The sequence below is a fragment of the Meriones unguiculatus genome, chromosome 6, assembly GCF_030254825.1.
Source record: "Meriones unguiculatus strain TT.TT164.6M chromosome 6, Bangor_MerUng_6.1, whole genome shotgun sequence".
Lineage (NCBI taxonomy): Eukaryota > Metazoa > Chordata > Mammalia > Rodentia > Muridae > Meriones > Meriones unguiculatus.
In genome coordinates, this window is record NC_083354.1 from 23,371,503 (window position 1) to 23,392,115 (window position 20,613).

General features: G+C 45.2%; 2 protein-coding genes across 5 annotated transcripts in view; one reads left to right on the plus strand and one right to left on the minus strand.

Annotated features, from left to right (window-relative positions):
* The window catches only part of Hacd3 (3-hydroxyacyl-CoA dehydratase 3), a 34,882-nt gene extending 22,310 nt beyond the window's left edge, over positions 1-12,572 (plus strand). Inside the window, exons 7-11 of the mRNA XM_021649575.2 lie at positions 428-555; positions 4,924-5,036; positions 7,425-7,531; positions 8,257-8,388; positions 10,870-12,572. Coding sequence (XP_021505250.1) covers positions 428-555; positions 4,924-5,036; positions 7,425-7,531; positions 8,257-8,388; positions 10,870-10,946 — 557 coding nt within the window. The 3' untranslated portion in view covers positions 10,947-12,572. The remainder of the gene's footprint in view (positions 1-427; positions 556-4,923; positions 5,037-7,424; positions 7,532-8,256; positions 8,389-10,869) is intronic.
* The window catches only part of Ints14 (integrator complex subunit 14), a 44,527-nt gene continuing 34,781 nt past the window's right edge, over positions 10,868-20,613 (minus strand). For 3 of the 4 annotated variants that reach the window (XM_060384899.1, XM_060384898.1, XM_060384897.1), the window contains exons 11-14: positions 18,711-18,829; positions 15,807-15,971; positions 15,513-15,578; positions 10,868-13,935 (exon numbers count right to left, since the gene is read on the minus strand). In XM_060384899.1, coding sequence (XP_060240882.1) covers positions 13,684-13,935; positions 15,513-15,578; positions 15,807-15,971; positions 18,711-18,829 — 602 coding nt within the window. In that variant the 3' untranslated portion in view covers positions 10,868-13,683. The remainder of the gene's footprint in view (positions 13,936-15,512; positions 15,579-15,806; positions 15,972-18,710; positions 18,830-20,613) is intronic. The other variant, XM_021649580.2, reaches the window with a different exon arrangement.

Below are 20,613 nucleotides of genomic sequence, written 5' to 3' on the forward strand. Positions count from 1 at the left end.
AGTGCTCTTAACCTCTGAGCCATCTCTCCATCCCATAACTGAAATCTTGATTGCCCTTATAATGCAGATGGTAGAGATTTAGCGTTAAATTAGAAGAGGCAATTGATTTGAAAAGAATTTCTACTTTGTCTTGTACATAGAGTTTTTTCCAATAGATGGTAACAGAAAGAAAGCTGGGTGTGCCCTTTTCCTCGTTTTTAACCCGGAGGAGGTGACACGGGTCGTGGTGTTCACTTTCCGGAGATAAAGGAGGCCCCTTCTTCTGGGAGTCATGTCTGGGGCCTGTCCTGGCTTAGGCTAGAAACAGGAGCCTGACTCCGTGTCTGCTTTCGGTCCCACATTCTTTTCCTGTAAGGCACGGTCTAGTTGGAAAACTGCCTCTGCCCGAGCTCAGTCGATTGACCAGTCATGTCTGCTTGTGCCCTAGAGTCCTTCCACGACACGTTCCACAGCGTGGCTGACATGATGTATTTCTGCCAGATGCTGGCTCTAGTGGAAACCCTCAATGCCGCGATCGGCGTCACGAGTTCCCCAGTGCTGCCTACACTCATCCAGGTATCAAGAGTTGAGTGTGAGCGTGAGGAATGAAAGACTTCAGTATGTATCCAGTAGACAGTTCACAACTTACCATGTTTCAGTTATTAACATACTATTTACATAGAATAGCACTGTTTATTTCAGCATGTAAGGAAAAAAATTTTTTTTGAGTCAAGGTCTCTGTAGTCCTGACTATCCTAAAATTTGCTCTGTGGAACAGTTTGTACGCAAACTCAAAGATCCTCCTTCCTCTGCCTCCAATGTGCTGGGACTAAAGCCACTACGCCTGGCCTTGAAGGAAAAATTTAAAGCACAGATATTTTCCAAAGCATATTTTTGCATTGTTGGCCTGTTTTGTTGTTTATCACACAGTCCTGAAATGACAGAATTATCAAGAACTTTTTATCTAGGGCAGTTTGGTTTTCAGGAGAAGCAGAGAAGCCTGAGTCTTGGTGTGAACACGGACTTCCTGCCCTCTGTTCTTTCTGCAGTGTGTGTAGATGGCCTTAGCTGCTCAGCTTTAGCCGCTGGCAAGGTTTTTGTTCCTCCAGGACCTCTGTGTTGCCCCAGTTGATTATTGTCAGGAGTGGGGTACATGGCCTTTGATCCTCCTTGTCCTGCTCCTCATCAGGTCCCGTACTGCGAAGAGCGCGCTGCCCAGCCGCAGAGGCGAGCAGTTGGGCCTAGCTGCTGACCTTACCTCGGGGCTGACCTCATGTGCTTGTCTGTGTGCTGACTGTGTGCTTGGCTGCCCCAGCCGAGCATCCTACAGGGTCAGTTGCATGGTAAGAGGTCTGAGCTAATGCAGCAGGCCTTATTCTTTATGGGGGCTTCTGCCCTTAGGAAGAGCGTGTCCACTGAGTTCAAAAAGTAATGGGGGAGCCGGCGGTGCTGGCACCAACACTCAGCTGGCAGAGTCAAGTGGACCTCTGTTGAGCTCAAGGCCAACCTGGTCTACAGGGCAAGTTCCAAAATAGCCAGGACTACACAGAGAAACCCTGTCTCAAAAAAAACCAAAAATAAATAAATAAATAAAAGTAGCAGGGGTTAGTGTGAGATGCAGTAATATGGAATATTATATCCTGTATGTTAAGAACTATGGCAAGAATTAAGTTTTTGTTTTATTTTTTTTTGTTTGTTGTTTTTTCCCCCAAGTGGAAGGGACAGCCTCAGAATGCCCGTCTATCTAGGGAGTGCCATTCCTGTAGAACACATGGGGGGAGCTTCTGGGCCTGTGCGGGACAGGACTCATTTTGACTTGGAAGTAGGGGCTGGATTTGCCATAGCAGGTTGACTGGAGCACTTCAGGCAGATTTTGGGGGTTCCTGTGTGTTGCTATGCAGAGTGAGGACATGAGTGCCTCAAGTGACAGTCCCTGGAGAGTGAGCAGGTAATAAGAAAGCAATGGAGAAAAAAAAGCCTAGGAAGCAAGGGAGGAGTTATCTTGTTCTCTTTGAGGAAAGATTAAAGAATCAGGCCTGGTGCTTAGCTGAAGTGGTTTGATGGAAGCTTTTCCTGTATGAAGTAATCTGGATTAGTAGACTAAAATGTGTTTATTTGACTTTGCCAAAAATGGTAAGAATTCTTTTTGAGGAAATGTGACAGATGAGGTGTCTGGATGAACATGCAAGCTGCTAGTGTAGATTCAGGAAGGAAATACCAACTTAGTGATGAGCAAGCCAAGAAGCGAGGTGATTTTGGCCATGCAGATCTGAGCTGAACACTCATCTGCAAAACCACAGAACTACAACATCAGTTGTGAGCTGTGACGGGGCGTGAGAAATGTGAAATCGAGAAGGGCTGAGCTTTCCCTTTGTGAGCTGTCATGGCGGCACCAGTCTGCAACCCCAGCACTTGGGAGATTGAGACAGGCAGGTCTTGAGTGCAAGACCAGCCTAGAGCAGCGAGTGAGATCTGTCTCAGCAAAACAAAGCAATAGACCCCGAGTCTTTGAGAAGGGTCTATCTCCTTGTTGTTCACACAGTCCTCAACTGTCGCTATTCTCGGACTCCGTAAGAGGCAAACAGATCTCTGCTGTTGAAACTACCTTTGAGGGCCGGAGAGATAGCTCAGTGGTTGAGCTGCTCCTGTAGAGGACCTGAGTTTGGGTCTCAGTCTCCACATTGGGTTGCTCTCAACCACTTCTGACTCCAGATCCAGGAGATTTGTGCCTGTGGCTTCCAAAAGCACCTGCATTTACATACACATTATTAAAAATGAACTAAATCAGGTTGGAGAGATGTGTTAGAGGTTTAATAGCACTTCCAGAGGTCCTGAGTTCAATTCCTAGCAACCACATGGTGGCTCACAGCCACCTGTAATGAGATCTGGTGCCCTCTTCTGGTGTGCAGGCATAATGCAGGCAGAACACTGAATTTACATAGTAAATAAATAAATCTTTAAAGCAGGTTTAAAAAATAAAGTAAAATGAATCTTAAAATAATCTTTGTCTAACCTCATAGAATTTACACATATGTTTCAAAAGAAAATGGGAGGCTTCCAAACAAAGTTCATAAAACCAAAAAACCCAAGATACTGTGTGCAAGAAACAGCGGACTGTAGGACACGGCCACAGGAATTGCAGCTGTGAGAGTTAGCACTGGCAGAATAAAACACATTCAGCTGGCCAGGAGGTATGGCACATTAATCCCAGCACTCAGAAGGCAGAGGCAGGCAGACCTCTGAGTTCAAGGCCAGCCTGGTCTACAGAGTGAGGTCCAGGACAGCCAGGGCTACACAGAGAAGCTCTATCTCAGAAACAAAACAAAACAAAAACCCCAGACCATTCCCATTTAAAGAGCCCTTGGCTGTCTGGGCAGGAAGTAAGATTTGAAAAGGAGGGAAGTGTATTCTTGTAGTTCAGCTACTCTGAAGGTGAGTGTGGGGTTAGTCGGGGAACTAACTGCGGAAGTGAGTTGCAAAGTAATACATAGGACATGAGTTCTAAATGACAGGCACATGGGGACTGGAGAGCTGGTTCAGCAGTCAACAGTGCTTGATGCTCTTTCACAGGGCCCGAGTTTGGTTTCCAAGACCCATGTCAGGTAGCTCACAACCACCAGCCTTAGAGTATTAAATTCTGCCTCCTGGCTGCTGCATACATACAAGTGGCACATATACATATGTACATGACAAATCTTAAAACATTTTCCATGAAATAGCATACTATGTAAATTACATATGCAAGCAGTGGACTGCGTAGACCAGTAGCGGAATGATGGGCGCAGGCCAATATTACACACAGTACAGCAGTTACTGGATTTGTGACGTTCTGTTCCTTTCGCCTGTGTAGGCACCAATGTTCATTGGCAGTATCCTTTATATTGTGTTTGCGTGTGTGTAAGCTTTTGATAGTGGAGAAACAGAGCACAATAATTCCTACAGGATCTACTACACTTGCCTAGGAAAGATCAAGTTACGTAGAGTAGAATTTAGCTAAAGGAGTGCTCCCGGCTCTCTTATCAGGAAGAGCATGATTCTGCCAGGCGGGCAGGATGACCTTGGGTGACAGCGATCTGGAGAGCAGCCCCTGTCTGTCTGGAGACAACTCTGGTAGTATTTTTACATTGGAAATCCCCCCCCATTTGTCCAAACGACCAAACATTGGGATTTCTGTCTCTGTGAAACATGTTTATTTGCTCAAAGTGTAACTTGGGTCCCTGAAACTATGTAAGATGATGGGGTTTCTGTTCAGGTCTGGTTCTCCTTTGTGCATTAGCCAGAGCCAGTTTTGTTCTATTAGTAATGGGCTTTTCCCTTATTAATCTCTCAGTGGTGGAGTGATTTTTCATCGAGAAGGCATATTCTATATCACTTTAATGTATATGTTATATAGACAAAAAATTAATGTATTTAAAAAAGTACCTATTTATCTGGAAAGGCTGGTTTGGATAATTTTTCCAGTATGTAACAAGGACCATGAAATGGCTGAATGGGTAAAAGCTCCTAGCCTGAAAACCTTAGTTTGATTCCTGCAATTCACATGGTAGGAGAGAACTGACTCCTGAGAGACATCCTCCGACCTCCCACAGGTCTGTCATGGTGTACTCATTTCTACTCACATACACACAAAATAAAACGTTAGGGAAAAAAAATACTTTAGGTGGACATGGTGGCACACACCTTTAATCGCTGCCATTGGGAGGCAGAGACTGGCAGATCACTGAGTTTGAGGTTATTCTGGTCTCAGAAAGGACAGTCAAGGCTACACAGAGAAACAGTGTTTCAAAAACCAAAAAAAAAAAAAAAAAAAGGACTTCAAAAAGGTAGCCTCTGTAGGCCATGCATGCACAGGTGCAGGTGTGCAGACAGAAAAGACAGATGGGAATGTGCACACACAAGATAACACAGTATTTAAACTTTCTCTCTTTTGGGTCTTTTTAATAGTTTCTTGGAAGAAATTTTATTCTGTTTATCATCTTTGGCACCATGGAAGAAATGCAAAACAAAGCTGTGGTTTTCTTTGTGTTTTATTGTTGGAGCACAATTGAAATATTCAGGTGGGTACAAATGCATGTGCCTCTGTCTGTTGCTGCCTTGGCTGGAAGTTTCGCTTGGCTTGGGACTAGTGTTCCACATGTGAGAATCCTAGCCACATCAGTGTGTGCTGCGGTGAAAGACGGAGCACGTTAAAGCGTTGGTTAGAGACCCAGAAAATGAAAGAGTTACCCTACTGCAACTTCAGGGTCTCGCTGTCTGTGTCGCAGAGGCCCAAGGCCATCCAGGAGGGTCTTGAAAAGGCTGGAAGAATAGAAACCAGGTCGAAATGGCAATCCAGGCTGCATGGGTCAGTTAGAGCTTTCTTGAGGGCACAGTAAGACCCGTTACTAGAGTTGCTGGGTGGTGGAGCACGCCTTTAATCCCAGCACTTGGGAGGGACAGGGAGGTGGCTCTCTGAATTCAAGGCCAGCCTGGTCTACAAATGGAGTTCCAAGACAGCCAAGGCTACACAGAGAAACCCTGTTTCAAAAAATAAAACAAACAAAATAATTAATGCCCTTTTTGAAGAATTGATTCAATGCCTGGCATAGTGCCACACACCTGTAATTCCAGGACTAAGAGAGGCTGGGACTGCCATGAATTTGAGGTCAGCTTGACCTACAGATTGAGACTTCTTTTTAGTAAAATCCCAAATTCTTGATTTACCAATGAAGACTCAGGAGACAGATGCTGGGGTAAAAGTCTACTACTAGCTCAGAGAGGCAGAGAAAGCACCCAGCTGACCTTCCTCCTCAGCCAATGTCCCAGAAGGAAAACCGCATGCTACTTCTCCACTGTCTCAAAACCCTCAAACTGAATGTCCCTGTTAGGTCCAGGGATCGCTGAGGGGCGACCTCAGACTCAGGTTGCGTGCAGAAGCAAGGGGCGTTTATGCTGCAGAAACGGCCAGCATGCTGGCCCATCCCGTAGAATGGCGACCCTAACGGGAGCACCCAGGCTCCCGTCAAGAGAGGGGATTTCCGAGTGTGGTTAGGTAATCTTTTCATTGATTGGTTGGTGCTGCTCTAGGGGCGGGGAGGACACTTCATGGAGTGCCAAGGTAACAAGGTGTGTCCAGGAAACAATTTCATTTTGACTAGCTAAACAAAGCATTTCTATCTAACCTTTAATTTAATTGGTCCGGTGCTGGGGGACCTTTCAAGGCGGTTACTGTATTATTGTTTCTGGTTTTCAGGGAGGTTATTGTGTTATTATATCTTTTTTCCATGGACTGTAGTTTTGTTTTCTGGGAAATAGAAGCCTTGGGCCTATTCAGTCTGAAGCCAGTTTTGAAGCCTGTCATGGACTCAGACTGGCTTATTAAAAATCAGTCCCTTCACCTCCCTCTACTTCCATTCTCCTGACTTCCTCTTCTCTGTTTTTTTTTTTTTTTCCTGTGTTCACTCTGTCAACTAGTTGCTTGCTCCACCTCCTGACCTACAGTTGACTTCATTTAATCCTGTCTTGGATTAAAGGTTTGGGCTAGGGCTGAGCCAAACCACAACTAGAAATAGGTTTTTCCAGTAAACAACACAGTGTCGGGGTTCACAGTATGATCAAATAGCCCACAAGACAGGGAGTCTCAAAGCACAGCAGGGCTCTGTCCAGCTAAGTCGTGTTTCTTCTTTAACCACTCCTCCATATCGCCTGCTTTTCCCGTTGAGTCCTGTGCAGAATCTTGCAGATTGCCTCCTCAGCTATAGGTTTCTATAGTGACAGTCAGGCAGGGTTCATGGTGCAGTGGGAAGGGGCGGTGGTGCCTGGACCATGTCTTCATGTGCCCGGGTCTGTGCCCTCAGGCATGCTGGATGCAACGGTTTGAAACAAATTCAAGGTCCTTCTTCCCAACATTAACATTTTGGGAAGAAATGAACTTCTACTGATATTTCTTAATTTGTTTTTTCTTTTTTGAGACAGGGTCTCACTATGTAGCCTTGGCTGGCCTTGAACTCAGAGATTTGCCTGCCTCCCCTCCTCTGTGCTGGGACTAAAGGCGTGTGCTGCCATGCCCAGTGTGATGTCTCTTTACGACTGAGCATTTCTGATTCTAGATTAGAGGCTTTGTGTATAATTTTATAGAACCATTCATTTACCCAAAGGCAGTTTGGCATTTCTACCTACTGGGAACATAGATGGAAACTAGGAATAAAGCCAGTTAGGTCCTAAGCATCCAGCATGTAGTTGTACAAAGAGGGCTCCTTGCAGAAAACGAGCCTGCCAGTAGAGTGTAGTTCCTTTGTGGAGTTGGAGTGGAGTCTGATGGGAGTTGGTGAACAGCTGCTGAGGACTGTAATTGTGTTGTGAGGCCACGTGCTGCCGTGCAGGCGTCACAGTGTCTGCGAGTGCTTGTGTAGGGTGGGATTCAGAACCTGCAGAGGCTGCGGTTTCTCAGCCCCGTTCTCTAATAGGTACCCCTTCTACATGCTTTCCTGCATTGACGTGGACTGGAAGGTGCTCACGTGGCTTCGCTACACCGTGTGGATTCCCCTCTACCCCCTGGGATGTTTGTCAGAAGGTAAATTTTAGAAACTTGAGGTCTCATAGTGTAGCTCCCAGGGCTCCCATGTGGCTAAGAGGCTGCTTTTCTCTCCTCTCTGCCACCTGTAGTCTAATCACTGTGGGATTTTTCCCGATGGCCTCTTTTCATACTTTTTGTATGACTGTTCCGGAGACATGGGGCTCATTTCCTAAGGTTTGGAAGCTGGGTCTCATGTGCTGCATGCTCCTTATTTACATGCTATTCTTAATATTCCCAAGTGAGGGGCTGGAGAGACGGCTCAGCGGTTAAGAGCACTGCCTGCTCTTCCAGAGGTCCTGAGTTCAATTCCCAGCACCCACATGGTGGCTCCCAACCATCTATAATAAGATCCAGTGTCTTCTTCTGGCATGCAAGTGTATATGCAGATAGAACATTGCATACATAATAAATAAATAAAATATATATTTAAAAAAATATTCCCAAGTGAGATCTCAGTCCCTAGTGAGTAGATCAGGAAGGGATTCCCGCCCCTCACTCCCCCCTCCCACTCACTCCCCACATTTTATAGGTGAGGAGACAGAAGCCCAGATGCTGGGCTGTTCTCACCAGTCTCTGTTGACAGCTTAGAGGCGATGTGAAAAGTCACCGGGAGCTTTCTGTACAAGGGGAGTCGGGCGGGCACATCTCCTGCGCCCCAGGCTGGAACTGTGAGGTTGAGGTGCTGGGGGCTGTTCCATTTGTTTCTCACTCTACGTTTCCAGCTGTGGCGGTGATCCAGTCCATTCCAGTGTTCAACGAGTCAGGAAGGTTCAGTTTCACTTTGCCGTATCCAGTGAAGATGAAAGTCAAATTCTCCTTCTTTCTTCAAGTTTACCTTGTAATGTTATTTTTAGGTAAGTACTGGCCAGCTGTACACATTTCTCCTGCCATGTTTTAGACAGGACAGCTAAGGAGTTCAGCTCTCAGCATCCTTACAGTAATTCTGCTTCTGAAAGGTGGGGGTGGGGAAGGCTTTCTTTGCGAAAACGCCCAGTCGGAGAGTATGCTGCCTATGGAAATCTTTCCTACAGTAGCTAAACTGTGACTGCTCTTCATCACTGGGAGTCTGTCCTATATATGGGTATTGGGGAAATACTCAGCCACTGAGAGCCCTTTTACAATATCAGCAGACAGTAGCTGTGCTGCCTGGATTCTAATCTGCCTGGGGGCTGAGGCATGATTGCTGGAAGCACAGAAATTTGAGACTTTGTCTCAAAATAAAATAATTAAAAAGAGAGTTCCTGTCCCATTTACTTGAGTAGTCCAGTAACTCCACCCACATGCTAAGAGGTGGAAATACAAGCCGGGCAGTGGTGGCTCATGCTTTTAATGCCAGCGCTCTGGAGGCAGAGGCAGGAGCATCTCTGAGTTTGAGGCTGTAGTCTGTAGACCGAGTTCCAGGACAGCATGGGGACAGAGAGAAGCCTCGTCTTGGGGAAAGGAAAAAGCAGTGGAAATATAGCTGGTGGCTAAGGCAAGAGATGGTGATGGCCTGACAGCAGAGCTTGTTGGAAAGCCTCCTGCCGATCACGACTACCTGCTTAGTAATTTAGGTTTGTGTAGAACACAAATTCTAGATTAATTCATAAAAACTAAGAACTAATGAGAACAAGGAATAAAACTTAATCACTTGAAAGCAATTGCAATTCAAACGGTTCCTTTGAATGTGTTTAGATGGGATATATGCCTGCTGTATTTGACTCAGTAGATTTAAATAACCGTGTGCAGCAGCAGCTTCAGCCACTGCCAGCATATTAGTTTTCTCCCTGTATAACAAATTATCAAGACTTAGAAGCTGAAAACAAGTACTGTTAGCAGTTTCTGAGAGGCAGAAGGTAGCCCAGGCAGTACTTTGGCTCCAGGTGTCATACTTTAGAGGCCTGCTGGGGCTGCAGCTCCTGTAGATTAGACCTTGATGGGCTGAGCATCAGTTCTGAGCTTACTCTTGGCTGCCACAGACCCTCTCCGTGTGGCTGTCCCTGACACGGCTTTACTGAGTAGGTGATTAGAGAAGCCATAGCACCTTCTGTAACCTAAATGCAAGCCAGACTGGCACGGTTCATCACGAGAGAGACTGGCAGGGAATACCTGGAGGGAAGGGACCATAACCATCGTCTTAGAGGCTGCTTCCCCGAACAAGAGGAAAGGTACAAATATCCTGAGGAGTCTGAAAGCCTAGTGACTGCCATCATTTGGTGTGGGAGATGTACACCCTTAGATGTACACCCTAGTAAAAGAGTTGGAGACCTGTGTGCTGGCTCACGTTTGTAATCATAGTGGTGTTGAGACTGAGCCCGGCAGAGTGCCTCCAGGTAGTTCTACAGCCTGGGCAATAGAGTAGAGCTCTGTCTCCAAGAAAATAGAATTTTTATTCACTTTACATCCTAGTTATAGCCCCATCCCTTCTCTCTCCCATCCCCACCCTCCCTCCATTCTCCTTTCTTTCTTTCCCCCTTGCCTCTTCCTCAGAAAAGGGGAGCTCCCCTTCCCATTCATCCCAGTTCATCAAGATGCATCAGGACTGAGCATGTCCTCTTCCCCTGTGGCCTGCTAAGGCAGTCCCACCAGGAAGTGATCACCAGAAGTGATCAAAAAGCTGGCAAGTGTCTGATGCAGTCCCCACTTCCCTTACTAGAGGACCCACTTGAAGCCTAAGCTGGCCACCTTTGTAAGGGGCCATCTGTACTGACCCTATTATCTATATCTTTCCTTCGTGTTATTGTTGCTTAATTTGAAAGATTATGTGCATATTATTATTCAAAGTTAGGTAAATCCAAAAATTCACAATTTTGGGTCTTAGGCTGAGCTACAGAACTTATGAGTTAGGTAGAGTGGAGATTTTCCTCTGAAATCCTGTTTCCTCACTTACTGTGCTGCACTTCTAGACTGTGCTGTTTACTGTGTGTCCCTAAGTCGCCTTCCATTTCTGATTCAGGCATGCATTAATGCACAACGGGGAAAAAACAGGCCAAACAATCCTGAACTTAAAGCCATGGAGAGGTGAACTGTATTGATGAGCATATCAATACTTAAATGTCAGAACATTTGAGACATGCAGTCATGTCTCACACCTATGTATCTCATAGGTGTGAGATAAGTATGATAGAAGCTTAGATCCAGAAGCTGTTTACTGGACAAATAGACCTGCATAACAGAGTGTGAGCAGCGAAGCCGCAGGCCCCTGAGGAAGGGTTGAGCCACCTCGGGTCAGTATTGCTGATGGGTTAAGGTGTATCTAAGCAATAAATTTAGTGCTGTGAGTCATGGGAAACATCACAGGTACCTCCACGTCTAGTTACAAAGGCATTCCTAATCAATTGTTTCCTTTCTTGCAGGATTATATATTAATTTCCGTCACCTTTATAAACAGCGCAGGCGGCGATATGGACAAAAAAAGAAAAAGCTCCACTAAAGAGAAATTGGGCAGCTTCATTTGAGCTGAATCTATGATTCTTACTGTTTTACCTTCTTGTTCTGATGTAAAAGTTGGTTGTTTGTTAAAGTAAGGCTGTCTCCTTTCCAGTAACATTCCTGAATTTACCGTGTTTCATCTTAGTGTTGTATTTGCATGACATGGGTATCTGGTAGCTGACCACAGGCTTACTCTGTGTCTAACGACAGAGACTGGCCCTACACCTTCATTGTCTGTGCTTCCCTACAGGCACCATCTATCTTTACAGTTAGGCTTGGTCTTTTCTGCTATTGCTTGTGACAAACGAAAAAACAAGGCTACATTTTTCCTTTGAGGATCTTCAAAACTGACCCAGGCAGGACCTAATACACCCAAGCCCTTACTTGTGTAGTGGGGTAGCACTGATTTGAAAAACAGGTAAAAATGGTCACTGATAAAACATTTTTGAGTCAGACAGAGTAGGGCTAGAGAACACTTCATATTTGATGTCCTTTGGCCTAAAGACATTCATGACTACAGCACTTACCAAGCATTGAAAAGGCAGAGTGATTTAGAGAAAGCAATCATGGGGATACCATGATTACATTCATAGCTATATCAGAACTGTCTGCAATACTAGAAAGGGGGAGCGTTACTTGCAAAACACTGAGATTAAATTCCAAATGTGAATGCTGCAGGGTCTGAAGGGGGCACAGATGCAGGAGCCAGGCAGGAGTCAGCTGCGGTAATGGTGGCTATGGCAGGTGTCACACTGAAATAGGCTGTGCTGGGCTGTCTGCAGACAGTCAGTCTGCAGCCCTTAGGCTAGCTCCGTCCACTCCCTTGGGTATCCCGAGTGATTGGGGAGACTACTTTTTTTGAACTTCAAGCACCTGTTTTTTTGTTTTTCCTGATTAGGTTTTTGTGTATGTGTGTGGTTTTTTTGTTTGTTTGTTTTTTAAGACAGGTTCTCTGTGTAGCACTGGCTGTCCTAGAACTTGTTCTGTAGACCAGGTTGGCCTCAAACACAGAGATCTGCCTGCCTCTGCCTCCCAAGTGCTGGGATTAAAGGTGTGCGCCACCACAGCCTGGCTTTTTATTTTTATTATTATTTTTGTAAAAATTGTGTGCAGTAGGAACCTGAGCTGGGATATCATGGGGATTTCCTGCAGGAAACTCCCCAAAAGGGGAACTGAACAGAATCTAGACTTCAGGGTTGGCCACTGTACAAGACATCTTTAGTCTGTCTACCGCATTCCAGGTAAACCAAGTGGCAGAGGAACACTAGAAGCAGGAGCTTAAGGGGGACAGCTCCGGACCTTCCTCCCGCTGTGCTTGGGGAAAGACCTGTGTTGCAGTGCGTCCAGAGTGGATTAGCATTAAGCTGGCTGGTTCCACACACCTCATTTCACTCAAGAGTATTTCCCAGGTCTGCAGCTTCTGTCAATGACTGTTGGTATTGCCTTCTGGTGTTCCTTCTACTGACCATGGGACCGACCCGGCAGGTCAGCTTTGCAGTCAACTATGCCACATCGTTGTGCAAAATCCCATGTTCTAGTTGCTATTAGCATCCCCTTTGTTGCTGTCTGATAAAGTGAAAGATTGTGTATTTCTATTAAAACATTTACAGTCAAAAAATTCTAATAACCTGTGCTTAAAGATTATTCAACCTAATGGTTTTCAATGACTAAGATCCCTTGTTGGGGCATAGTACTGCATGAGTACCTGAGCACACTAGACCACAAGCAGAGACGGGTGCAACCGGAGGGAGTGCTGATGGCAGTCACAGAGCAGCGGGGAGAGCACTGCAGACAGCCTGGGGAAGCCCAACCCTCCATCCGTGCTCTCAGAGCCACTGGCCAGAACCTGTCAAAAACTAGGAAGTTAATATGGAACCCCAGAAAAGTCAGGACTTAGGAATCTGACATTTTGGAAGCTGAATTACATTCAAGGGATAAGACAGATAAAAGCATCATTTGTTGCTGGCATGGTGGCACATGTCTGTAATTCCAACACTCTGGGATGCAGAGGCAGGTGGGTCAGTATGAGTTCAAGGCCAGCCTGGTTTACAAAAGCAAGTCCAGGACAGCCAAGGTTACACAGAGAAACCCTGTCTTGGAAAAAAGCAAACCAAACCAATTTGTCTCTAAGTGAAATATTTTTTTATAGAAAATCAAATATTTAATTTTCATTTAAAAACATGAACAGGAGTGATTTTACACATAGTGTGGTTTCTGTCTAAAATTTGTACTTTGAGATACACCACAATCGCCTGAGCACTGCCACTGAATTTAAACAAGTTCTAAGAAAAATTCTGAAACTCAGTGGCATCAGGTTTGTACTTAGGCAAGTTCTAGACATCTGGATTGCTCATTCCTAGTACAGGACTTTAAGAATGTCCATATAATTGAGACTTAAACCTGTAGAAAAGTTGCTTTCTGGATACTTAAAGACCCTCGTTGGTCAGGCTTCCTGAGCTCTCTCCTCATCTGTCCAAGCCTCCCAGAAGCCATGCTGGTCATGGAGCAAAGGCTGTTTCTGGACCTAAATGCTGAGCCCCATAGAGGTGATGTCAGAGCCCCAGACAACCACCCTTCAGACCTTCTCTCAGACTGCAGTAGGAACATTGAAACCCACAAGGGCTGTTTGTGAGACAGCTCGAGGTCTTTGGGTAGCTATACAGAGCTGAATAAGCTGGAAAAGGTTTCACCCCTAACTCGTTTTTAGACAGAATGAAGAGAAGCTCCAGAGGTCAGCATCACATCCTTTCAGTGCTGCTCCCCGAGAAGTCCGTATGCAGGGGTGTGATGTTGTGGTCATATGCAGCATACTCAGAGGTGCCAGTGCTGGCCAGCTTGAGCTGCTGGGCAGCGTGTGTGAGCTGGAATGCGGCATCAGGGTGGGCTGTGTCCGGGAGCAGGGTGCACTCCCGCTCCAGCATGTCCGCCACCCCTTTAAGCAGGTCCAGGAAACCAAAGGCTAAGGCAGCTTTCCGTAACCTGTTCAGCTCCTGAAACACAGGAATAATAGGTTTCTTCACACGTCTGCCCAGCACTCTGCTTAGAGTGCTCTTCAAGCATTTTTACACAAGAACCAGGGACAATGGTGTCATGTGGCAAGTGTGTTGGCAGCGAGCCCCACGGTTTCATCAGTCGCACGCTCACAGGTGGTGCAGTTACGACACGCACCAAGCACCGTGCATACAACATTCAGGCCAACTCTGGGGACTAGTTTCCCTCTCTCGTTCAGGCACAAAAAAGGCTCTGAATCTCATAGCTTGTTGCCTCTCTGAGTGTGACAGTGAACACAGCTGGAGGGGACAGAGCAGAAAACCACAAAAGCACCCCATCAAACACTCAGGCATGCAGTGGGCAAGCTATGTGTCCACTCTGCTTTCGGAGGCCTTGTTCACACAGGGAGGACACCCTTTCCTCAGCCACTTGAGGAACTGAAGTAGCCCTATTGCCCTTTCTAATCCTCAGACATGGAGCTTCTGTGTATCAGGGAAGATAATGGCCACCTCACTACATACAAGCAAGCCTTCTTGAACACAACACCGGCAAGCACGTGGACAAACTGCAGAGATGGGCTGCAGCCGACCAGAGGTCACAGGCTTTTATGTTACAGAGTCTGGAGGTCTGGCTGGCTGAGAAACTCTCTGGTTCAACTCTGTATTTTGTCTAACTTCCCCAAAGACAACAGTGACAAAGGTAAGATGACACTCAGAAGAGATGCTTACCCGAGGCTGTATTTTATTTTGTTTTGGCTGTGTGTATGTTTGTATATATGTATATCTGTATGAATGTATGCAGGCATGCACACCACTTGCATGCCTGGTGCCCTCAGAGGGTGTCAGAGCCTCTGGAACCAGCGTTACAGATGGTTGTGAGCCACTGGGAGTTGAACCAGGTCCTCTAGAGTAGAAAGTGCTCTTTAACTTCTGAGCCTCTCTCTAGCCCCTATATTATGTATTTTAAAATTAACAGGCTAGGCCCATTTCACACTGCCCTAATTCAGCCAAACTACAATTGGAGTCTAGCCACATTTCTGTGAGTTCCATACCAGCCTCATCTACAGACCAAGCTAGTGAGACCCTGTCTTTAAAAAAAAAAAAAAAAAAAAAGTGAGCCTAAATGTCCCCACACCACTCCATCCTTTTCCACTTTAGTCCTACCAGTGTGGTTTTGGATAGGCTAGGCATGATTACAAAGCACATCCATTTCCTTACACTAACAGTTGGCTGGTCACTCTTGGAAACAGCTTCTGTTGTGCTGTGTGAAATTTCCTAGGAAATGCAGTTCCTGCTTGAGTTAGCCCTACTCCCCATAAAGGAGTGAGGACGGCCAGGGATTCATGGTTCCTTCAAGCTGGCTTGTCTGAGCCCCTCACAGCCTATGCAGTAGAAGCCTTCAACTGGATTGTGAGGGGTGAAGAGCCTACCCAGCCACTCCTGATTTCACTGATAGGAAAACTGACTTACGAGTACCTCACTGCAGTCACTGTATACATTTGTCCTTCTACACACGGTAACCACCCTGAGGGCGCATCCCCTAGGCACACCATTTCCTACTGTAACTGACGTCTCACCTTGTAGAATGTCTGTGTTTTTTCAGGGAGCTTCCTTGCATTTCTTAAGATCTTCTGTACATCTGTCTATGAAGCATAAAGAATTGAACATTAGGATTCTGTGGCTTTGGAGAAAAAAAAAAACAATAAGTAGCTTTAAATGTTTAAAGACATGGAAATAAGAACAGACTTAGCGTCAACATGAAGATTGCTTCTGAGATGCTATTAGTATTAGTGCAAAAAACACTGTCCTCCTTTAAAAAGCTTGATGGTATTAAACTAATTGTTCCATAGAAATAGACACAGGATACCCACATATTTATGGCTAGACCTCTGACGGGGAAAGGATGATTGCTGTTGAGATAACTGAGTGAATGCAGAAGAATGAAGCTGGACACTTAGCTCACAGGACATTAAAAAAATCAACTTCCAATGGAGCTGGAGAGACGGTTCAGTGGTTAGAGTGCAGGGATTTCTCCTCTGGAACCAGGTAACGCCAGTGATCATGGAACAACATAAACACTGGTCAGCCGTACATTTTCAAATGGTTGAAATGGTAAACAATGTATAACTTACTACAAAGAAAAAAAAAAAAAAAGAGTAGTTCAGTCAGAGTAGTTGTAGCCCTCCTGACAAGGTGCTGGGGTCAAGGACCAGCAAGGAAGGAAGGAGACCCCGATCTTCAGCGCCGAGAAGAGGCCACGGCCCGTTAGTTAGAGCGGGAGTGGTTCAATCTCTAGGAAAAGGTCCCAAGGAGCCAGTGCAGTCTGCACAAGCAGCCTGTTGCCAGGCGGCCTAAATGCCTCTTCAGTGCACTGAGGTTAGAGGAACTTAAAAAAAAAAAAAAGACAAGATAGGGTTTCTCTGTGTAGCCTTGGCTGTCCTGGCTTTGTAGACCAGGCTGGCCTCAAACTCAAAGTGACCCACCTGCCTCTGCCCCCAAGTGCTGGGATTACAGGTGTGCACCACCATGCCCAGCTAGAGTAAGTAACTTTTACAAGTAAAAACAGTGCCCCCCCCAAAGGGGGTTTCCCAAGTGACTGTTACAAACAGAGCTAAGTGACCATGTTAGTGGAAGGAGAAAGGTCTTGAGTGCCTTCCCCAAATGCAGCATTCCTTGATAACAATTACAACTCCCTGTGGAACTGTTTTGTGAATTATACAGTGATACAGCCAGAGCCTCCTGGGAGGGTAAACCATGAAGGGAAATGAGGGACTTTTATTTGGTTTCTATTTTGCTTCTTACCCACAAGGTAAGCAATTTTGCTCTTATCATATATTTCTTGATGGTGTCATAGGCCCAAAGCTCTGGAAACTCCGTGGGCTTCCCAAAATAAAAAAACAGAACAAAAAAAGCCCTTGCACTCAAACCTTTTCTGTTTATACGCTGAATAAACATCACAAACATACAAGAACACACACACACATATATGCCAGACACACCCATACACATCACACACAGAGACAGTCTCACACACACTGGCTTGGGTGTTACTGTGGGAACAAAAGAAATGAGCAGGAGACTTAGGCCTTTCCATACACTGTTGTGGGTAACCTTCCCTTGAGGAGCCCCCCTCAACACTTCGCTCTGTCTGACATTTTGTAATTTTCAGAGAAGCCCATACTCATGCTCTTAAGTCTGTCTTTCCCTCTCTGCACCCCTCTTGTAATTCACAACCTAAACTAAACCCTAATTCTGCTTTATTAAAAAACAACAAAACTGTGAGTTTAAGGCCAGCCTGGACTATAGAGCGAGTTCCAGGACAGCCAAGGCTATACAGTGAAACTGACTCAAAAAAACAAAAACCAAAACAAACAAAAAACCAATAAAACAATATAATAGCCAGGTTTGGTAGTGAAGGCCTTTAATCCTAGCACTCAGGAGGTAGAGGCTGGGGATCTTATGCGTTTAAGACCAGCCTGGTTTACATCGTCAGTTCCAGGCCAGCTAAGGCCTAAAAAGAGTGAGATTCTGTCTTATCCTGCACCCAAAAAAATAACCCCACCACCTGAGCACGTGAAAACTTTTTTTGTTTTTGGAGACAGGGTTTCTCTGTGCAGCCTTGGCTGTCCTATAACTCACTCTGTAGACCAGGATGGCCTCAAACTCAAAGATTTGCCTGCCTCTGCCTCCCAAGTGCTGGGATTAAAGGAGTGCACTGCCACTGCAAGGAACACATGAAGACAATTAAGCTGAAGTCCAATGCTGGCTCATGAGGCCCCACTCCTAACTCAAGAGCAATTAGCAGTTGAGGCATATTTGGTGAGGAGAGTCAGTTTTCTTAAGGGACATGCCCTGGTAAGTTATTTATGCTTTGGGGCATGGCTCTACACTCATGTGGGATGTGGGCGGCACAAATTGGATTCAGTAGGTTATTTTTTAAAAATTAAAAAAAAAAAAGATAGGAATTTAGGAAAGGGATATGTTGGGTAGGGCCTGGGAGTACTTGGAAGGGGGAGGTGTGGATGTGATCAAAACATTATCTGATACACAAAATTCTCAAAAAATATTTTAAAAAATTCAGTGCCTGGCCAGGTGGTGGTGGCGCATGCCTTTAATCCTAGCATTCGGGAGGCAGAGTAGGGTGGATTTCTGTGAGTTTGAAGCCAGCTTGGTCTACAGAGTTCCAGGCCAGCCAGGGCTACACAGAGAAACCCTGTTTCACAGGGGGAAAAAATCCAATCCTGGTAAACTAGGTGTGATAGCTCATGTCTGCAATCCCAGCACTTGAGAGGTAAATGCAAGAGGATTAGGGGTTCAAGGCCAACCTAGACTATACAGTGAGTTTGGGGCCAGCCTGGGCTGCATGAGACTGTCTCAAAAATACAAAATACAACATAGAAAAAAAAAATCCAATTCTGGGAAAATACACCTCTCCAGAAATGTTTCCATGCTTTCTGTTATTACTATACAACCATTTGCTTCTTTTTTGACCTTGGTAGCAAGAAGCCCTGAACCAAAGTCTTCAAACACAATTAACATTTTGCCTCTGGTTTCAGACAGAAACTGTTTCCATTTTCCCCCTGTGGTTTTGTTATTGCTGTAAATTTTGTAAAAGGTGATTTGTTATATATGTGTCTCACTGTGGGCATCTCATATCCTTTTGGGAAATAAGGGCAGACATTAGAAGTAACTGAGTTACATAGTATCAAAGGAGAGAAAAATCCAATCAAACAGCCTACCAGCCCGCAGCAGAAAGCAGTGTGAGGCTGTAGTACCTGCAAGCCACTGGGTTTGATCCAGACAGTCACATTCTGGGCATAACTTCGTTTGTTTCTGGGCTGCAGGGGGAATGGGCTCTTGTTGTCGTCTTCCCCATAAGGGTTTTCCTTAGCATCTTAAAGAAAAAGACAATTCTGAAACTGACACCTGGCAAATACAATTGCATTCCCAATTAGGCAATTAGCTTTTGAATCACTCCATCATTAATAAAGAAATTACATTAGCTTCAATCACGGTGGAGACCCTCTTCTCAATAATAAGTCACTAAAGTGGGAGAGGAGACAATCAGCAGTGAAAGCTAAGTGAAAGCCAGCCTACTGTCCTTAAAGAAACCAGCTTCTCATCAGCTCTACACAGTAAGGCCAAAGAAGGCAAAGCAACATGCACTGGGAAAACGCACGTTAAAGCTACATCATATGCACAGTTGTAGATTTACCCACAACTCCTGACCTAAATGTTCTATGGTGCGAGAAGCATCTACGCCTGTGCTAATGTCACAGCCACTAGTTACTGAACTTGTTTTACATAGTCAGACTCCTTAGTTAAAGCTACTGCAGCTTTAGAGTTTGCAGATCAATAGGGTCTGAGTATTTGGTCTTGCTTCCAGAGGCAATGGAACTGCCACAGATCTACAAAGCACGATTACACCTAGCAGCTTCCTCCGCCTTTTCGTTACCATGGTCTGGGCTGAACAGAGCAGAAAATCACTCCTACCAGTTAGGAAAGCTTAAGTCCTTTGCCCAAATACTCATGTTGAAAACTGAAATTAGACTAATTTGTTTAACTGAGCGGTGATGGGAGGGCCAAGGCTACACAGAAAAAGCCTGACTTGAAAAAGCAAACAAAACAGAACCCCAGCCAAAACAACTTTACCCCCCAAAAAACAAAACAAACAAAAACCAAAATACCCAACAACCAAAACCAAAATAACTAAAAAATTCCAATTTGGTGTCAGGCAGTTAAATATATAACTTCTTACCACAGAGCCACCCAGAAAACAGAATTTCTGCACCCACTGATTTTATACATTAAAAATTTGAATTTGGGAGCTATCCCTTAAGTAATCCCCTCACCTTTGTGGCTCTGAGTGATCTGCTAAAACTGAGAGTTTTCCAACTGTCACTTTCCTTACTTGAGTCCTGCAAGGATTACCTCTAGGCAGGCCCGTCTGCTTTTCCCAGGCTCAACTAGCATGAACAAAAAATGGTGTTTGTTTGTTTTTGTTCTCCCATTTACTTTCAGTTAATAGACTGTTCTGGTGGTTTGAATGAAAATGGAGTCTACAGGCTTATATATTTGAATGCTTGATCCCCAGTTGGTAGAACTATTTAGGAAGGATTAGGAGGTGTGGCCTTGTTGGAGAACTTGTGTCAGCGAGGTGGGTTCTGATGTGCCAAAAAGCCCACAGCATTCCCAGCTAGCTCCCTTTCTCTGCCTCCTGCTTGGGGTCAGAAGTAAACTCTCAGCTAAAGCTTAGGTACTATGCCTATATGCCCACTGGCATGCTCCCTGCCATGAGGCTCATGGACTCGCCCTCTGAAACTGTAAACCCCTAATAAACTTCCTTCTTAGAAATACTTTGGTCACAGTGTCTCATCACAGCAATAGGAAAGTGACTAAGACTGTCACTGTGTACCTAGGCCAGAAACTGGAATCATTCTCAGATGCAAACACTGTTAAGTATCTTTCCCCAGGTTCTTCTGCTCTGTTTCTCATCTGATCCCTAGGTTTATCTGTGAGCTTTAACTGCAGGACACCCCAGTCATTTCAAATCTGCATTTGACAATGGAATGCAAATTTCTTTTTTTTTTTTTTTCTTCTGTCTTTCCTCACCTTCCTCACTCCCTTCCCTAGCAAAGTCTCAGTCTCTTGTGGCTGATAATTTAAACCTTCTGATCT